The sequence below is a fragment of the Gymnogyps californianus genome, chromosome 20, assembly GCF_018139145.2.
Source record: "Gymnogyps californianus isolate 813 chromosome 20, ASM1813914v2, whole genome shotgun sequence".
Classification (NCBI taxonomy): Eukaryota; Metazoa; Chordata; class Aves; order Accipitriformes; family Cathartidae; genus Gymnogyps; species Gymnogyps californianus.
Genome location: NC_059490.1, coordinates 5,495,113 through 5,500,404, shown reverse-complemented (window position 1 = coordinate 5,500,404; position 5,292 = coordinate 5,495,113). Strand labels below are relative to the sequence as shown.

General features: G+C 61.5%; 1 protein-coding gene across 1 annotated transcript; it reads left to right on the top strand.

Moving 5' to 3' along the window:
* Positions 1-1,143: 1,143 nt before the first annotated feature.
* RASL10B (RAS like family 10 member B) lies at positions 1,144-4,826 on the top strand. The gene is made up of 3 exons (XM_050909115.1): positions 1,144-1,359; positions 4,006-4,126; positions 4,552-4,826. Exons 1-3 carry the CDS (start codon positions 1,144-1,146, stop codon positions 4,824-4,826), a joined length of 612 nt encoding a protein of 203 aa, XP_050765072.1.
* Positions 4,827-5,292: the final 466 nt, after the last annotated feature.

Genomic DNA, 5,292 nt, shown 5'->3' with positions numbered 1-5,292 from the left:
GCAGGGACATCCACGGCCGGGCTCTCCCTGGGGCAAATAACCTCCATCAAACAGGCAGGACAGGGTGGTTTGAACCTGCTGCTTCCTGCCAGCCGAGGGACCGCTGCCCTGTGCTTTGGGGATGGTTTTCAGGGAAAATGGACCAGAGCATCACAAATTGGTAAAAGCATCCATACTTTGGGATAAAGCACAAGCTGCTTCCTACCGATGGGAAGGAGCAAAAGTGGGACCCATCCCCTCACCCTTGCAGTTCCCATCGCAGCTCCTGGTTGGGAACCCGGTGCCAGCGGGCGTTTGAGCTCCTCGGACTCAGCTCCTGCATCCTCGTGTGTGGGTTATCACCCCGTGTCCCCCCACACGCGTGGCCCTGCCCCGGGGCCCCTCCAGCCTCAGCACGTGTGCCCGTGGCTTGTGGGCTCACCCTGTCAGCTGGCTCGGAAATTAGCCTCCATCAAGTTAATTGCCAAACCGCTCAAAGCCTGAAATTAAACATTAAAGATGTCGCTCGCAGGCGCAGAGCAATCTCCCCTCCGCCCCAGCGAAAGGCAATTCTGGCTGTCCAAGCGGAAGGAAGATGGATTCCCCGGCTTGGGGCAGCACCGGGATGGAGCAGCCGGTGACAGTCCCCGCGGGTGCTATGGGACAAGTCCCCAGCACAGCCTGGGACCCCACTGCTGCTGGGGCTAGACAAACCCTGAGCCACAGACAGTCCCTTTCCCGGAGGTTTCCTTGCTGTGGTACAGAAAGGGCTGAATGTGCCTGTGAGAACCTTCCTGGGATAAAGTTTGCTCAAATCCTGACTCTCCTTGGCTCTGCAGGGTGGGAGCCTCCGAGGGGGACCCTGAGGTCTCGCAGTGCCGAGGCCCACGCTGGGGACGTTGCCCAGCCCTAAGGGATGCTCCTGCTCCCTGCGGACAGATATAACCCTTTTCCATGGGCTCCTGCTTGACAAAATATCACCTGAAGCAATGGTGGGGTGTGCCAGGGCGTCTGTAGGATCTGACCAGCTTCTCCTTGGCCTTGCAGCGACGGGCTGTCCCGGAGGGGAAATGCATCCTGAATGGGGCTGAGGCCCCCTCCGCGGGAATATGCAGCCTCGGCACTGCAGGGGCAGCACCAGGGCAGCGGCCGGCGCGCGGCGGCATGGTGGCAACGTTCAAGATCGCCGTGCTGGGAGCCCAGGGCGTGGGCAAGAGCGCCATAGTCCGGCAGTTCCTCTACAACGAGTTCAGCGAGGTCTGCGTGCCCACCACGGCCCGCCGCGTCTACCTGCCCGCCGTCGTCATGAACGGCCACGTCCACGACCTGCAGATCATGGATTTTCCCCCCATCACCGCCTTCCCCGTCAACACCCTGCAGGTAGGGACGCACCCGGCTCGGTGCGATGGGAGCTCCGCGCTGGGGGGTCTCCGGTGACCTCCATGGGGTTTTGCCGTATAACCCTGCAGGGTCCCGGTTCCTCCTCTTCAGAGGATGCTTCTCCCTCCACGTCGGGGTTTGCTTGTTAAAAGCCGGTGCAATGGATTGCATCCTCATGGCTACCGGCTGAGCGGGCCCAGGATAAAGTGTGTTTTAAAGCTTTTTCACCTAAAATGATGGCAAACGGGGGAGGGATGGTGTCCCACTCCAAGGACCGTGGCTCTGACGATGCCCACGGCCCTGTCCAGCTGGGCGGTGGATCCTGGAGCACTGGGATCCGGTTCCATGGCTGTCAGAGCTGGCACCAGCAAAGGGCTGGGGGAGCATGGCCAGAGCATTCGGGTGAAAACCAGGGGGTCCTGGAGAGCCAGACCCCAATGCACCCACTGCCCGAGCCAGGCGGAGCGGGGCTGCTCGTCCTCTCCCGGGGTGGCTGTCACCCCCCCAAGCATTGCCTGGGCTTGTCCCTGGAGCGCCGAGCCCACCACCTCCTCCTCAAACCCCCGGCACTCTCAGGTGCTTCCAAAACAGCCCCAAAAGGCGGCACGGGGTTGGAAAGCATTGCCACCAGTGCCGACTGCTTCAGGAGGGTTTAATGGGGAAAAAGGGGATTTTAAGCTCATGCCATAGCCCCGTCCCAGGGGCACAAGTTGTGCCACCGCTGCAGGGAAAGGAGCTGGAGGTGCCCAGCCGTGGCCGCAGCCACGCCGGAGGGCAATGCCACCGGTGGGGGCACCTCCGCGGGAGCTGGGCCCTCTTGTATTTTTAATCAATATAATTATATTGCTCCCGTGCCCGACGGGGATGAGCTTATAGGGGCCTCATAGTGCTCCAAGTTCCCCTGTGCCATCAGGCGGGAGGTGAAGTGAGCACTCCAGGGGCAAGGAGGAGGTTTAAAAATTAATTGGCGTGTGCGGGGAATGAAAGGTCAGCGCGAGAGACAGCCCGAAATAGCAAAGGGTAATTTATTGACACGGCAGCCGACGCTAACATACTCGATTTACTCCCTGCCTTGCTGTGCTCAAGAGGAGGCAGCCGGTGGGAACAGATGGAGGTTTCCAGGGAAGAGGGGGTGGTCAGAGGGATGGCTCCGAGGGAAAAGGAGAGGACCACGGTGGGGGATGCGGCTCTGTCTGTTGGGAAGCGTTGCTGGGCTCTGCTCCGTGCCCAGGAACGGCATCCCTGGGGTGATGTCCTGGGAGAGGAGTGGGAGCTGGTGGCCCCCCGACATCCCGCTCCTGCACAGCGCCAGGCGGGATGTGCAGTGTGACCGTCCTCCAGCCTGGAGCATCCCGAGAAACCTGACCCACACGGGGAAAACCATCCCAACGTCATGGCGCCGGAGGAAGCTACAGCCCAGCGTGGTGAAATAGCTGCAATTTATTAATCTCCCAGGTGTATCAGGACTCAGAGTAACCTGAGACACTGCCGCTTCATCCGCCTGCATCTCTGATACCGAGGAGCTACACATCATCTCCTCCCCTCGGTGGATGGGAGAGGGGCTGTGTCATGTGCCACTCGCTCCCAGCTCCTCCCGTGCTGCAGTCTGCGATGGAGACCAACCTGCACCCCAAAACTTTCCTTTTCCCAGTTCCCTTCAGTCCTAGGTCTTCTTGTTTTGCCTCATTCTGATTATAAACTCAGAAGGGGATGATTCATGGTACTGAAGAGGTTTGCTCAGGGAGAAGTGATGCCTTTCCTCCTTGGTGCATCTTTCTCCTCTCCAGTGGTGCTCAGGAGGGTTTGTGGTGCTGCCTGCATGGGCTGCCATTCCCAGTACCACTGCTGGGCTGGGAAAGTGGCTGGAAGTGGGGTAGATATTCACTCCTATAGCAAGAAAAAAAAAATCCTGTTATTCCTGGAAACCCAAAGCTTTCCTAACAATGTGTATTTCTTACAGCTCCAAATTTTGGCTGTGGAGAGGCCACCCCTGACTGCCTCTGCCCTGGCTCCTGATCTCACTCTCACAGACCCCACTCCTGAGCAGCCGCTGCTCCTCTCCTGTCCCCCTGTCCCCTCCAAACAGCCCTGCCATCACCTTCCCCCTCTGACCCACGGAGCTGCTGGTCCCTCACCCCCAGCCCCACGGGGACGGGCTCAGCCCTCAGCATCCTCCTCACCTGCCCCGCCCGAAAGCCAGGGTGCATCACTAATTAACACACCTAATTAGCAGCTCTGGAGGATGAAGTTTTTACATCCAGGGCAGGGGGCTGCATTCAGCCCTGCTCCCAGCTCGCCTCTGGGCCGCTGTGCATTAGGCAGGCTGTAATCCTCACTCAAGAGAGGAATTGGGGCTGACAAATCCCGTTATCTCTCCTCTGGATTAACGAGGGGGATAAGGGATCTCCAGAGATGGGGGGGATGGCTGAAGGGCTGCGGGGAGCAGACGCAGCCATCGCAGGGACAGGTCAGGGCAGAGCAGAGGTGAGATGGGTGCTGGGTGTCGGGGCCGGAGAGCGTGCAGCCCCCATGCTACCTGCCGGCATAGCAGCCTCCTTGACGTGCCCAGCCCCGAAGCAGTGCGGGGCGTCCCCCGGGCACGGCAATGGGGCTGAGCCAGGATTGATCCCTCTCTGCACCTTGCAGGAGTGGGCGGACGTGTGTTGCAGGGGGCTCCGGAGCGTCCATGCCTACATCCTGGTCTATGACATCTGTTGCTTTGACAGCTTCGAGTACATCAAAACCATCCGCCAGCAGATCCTGGAAACGAAGGTAGGGATTGCTTCACCGGAGGGTGCGTCCCCCCGTGGCTCCCGGCAGGGCGGTACGGCTCGCCCCAGCGCTCCCCTGCTCTTGACATCGGAGATGAGATATTACAGACTGGGACAAAGCCCCTTTGCAGGGCTGGGAGCCCAAAAGCAAAAGCAAAACTGGACCCAAGGGCAGGAGAAGGAGCGGGACCCCGGGCAGGCATCCCCTGGGGGTGAGGGCAGCCACCCCTGGGAAGGCAAATAGGGCTGGCACGGTGGGTGGCTGGCCATGAAGAGGGACAAGGGGACAGACCAAGAGGAGGCACGTCCCTCTTGGCAAGCCAAAGCCAAGAGGCGGTTTGGGACGGGTTGGGGTCTGCGGGCCGGTCGGTCGTCGCGCTGTGCCCCGTCCCCTTCTGTCTTCCCTCACCACCTGCCCTCCCCAGGGTCATCGGCACTTCGGAGACGCCCATCATCATCGTGGGCAACAAGCGGGACCTGCAGCGGGGCCGGGTGATCCCGCGCTGGAACGTCTCCAACCTGGTGAAGAAGACGTGGAAGTGCGGCTACATCGAGTGCTCGGCCAAGTACAACTGGCACATCCTGCTGCTCTTCAGCGAGCTCCTGAAGAGCGTGGGCTGCGCCCGCTGCAAGCACGTCCACACCACCATCCGCTTCCAGGGCGCCCTGCACAGGAACCGATGCACCATCATGTGAGCCCCCCCCCTGCCCCGATGGACCCCCCCTCCCCGGCCGTGCCCCCGCGGCCACCCGTCCTCAGGGACCGCGGCTCCCCGGCGAGCGCTGGCGTCACCGCTCTCTGTGGGGGTGATGCCGCGGTGGGAGCTGTGCCGGAGGCACCTCGGGGTTTGCTTCCCCGCCGGCGCTGGCACCCTGCGGTGACATCTGGGGATGGTGCACCTTGGGTGGTGTTGGGCAGGGTGATGCAGTGGCCACCAGCGGGTCAGAGCGGGTGGGTGGCCTGGCTGCCTGGAGGTAGCGAGGGATGAGGGAGGACCTCGGCTAAACCCTCGAGCCCTCCCCGAGCCTCTGGCGCTCAGGGCCAAAGCTGTCCGGGGGGGGGTTTGTGTCTCTGCCGTGCCTGAAATGCTGCGTGGCACCGGGGGGGTAGAGGAGATGCCTCAGATGGTGCCCAGAGGTTGGCTGTCAGGTCCGTCCTTGC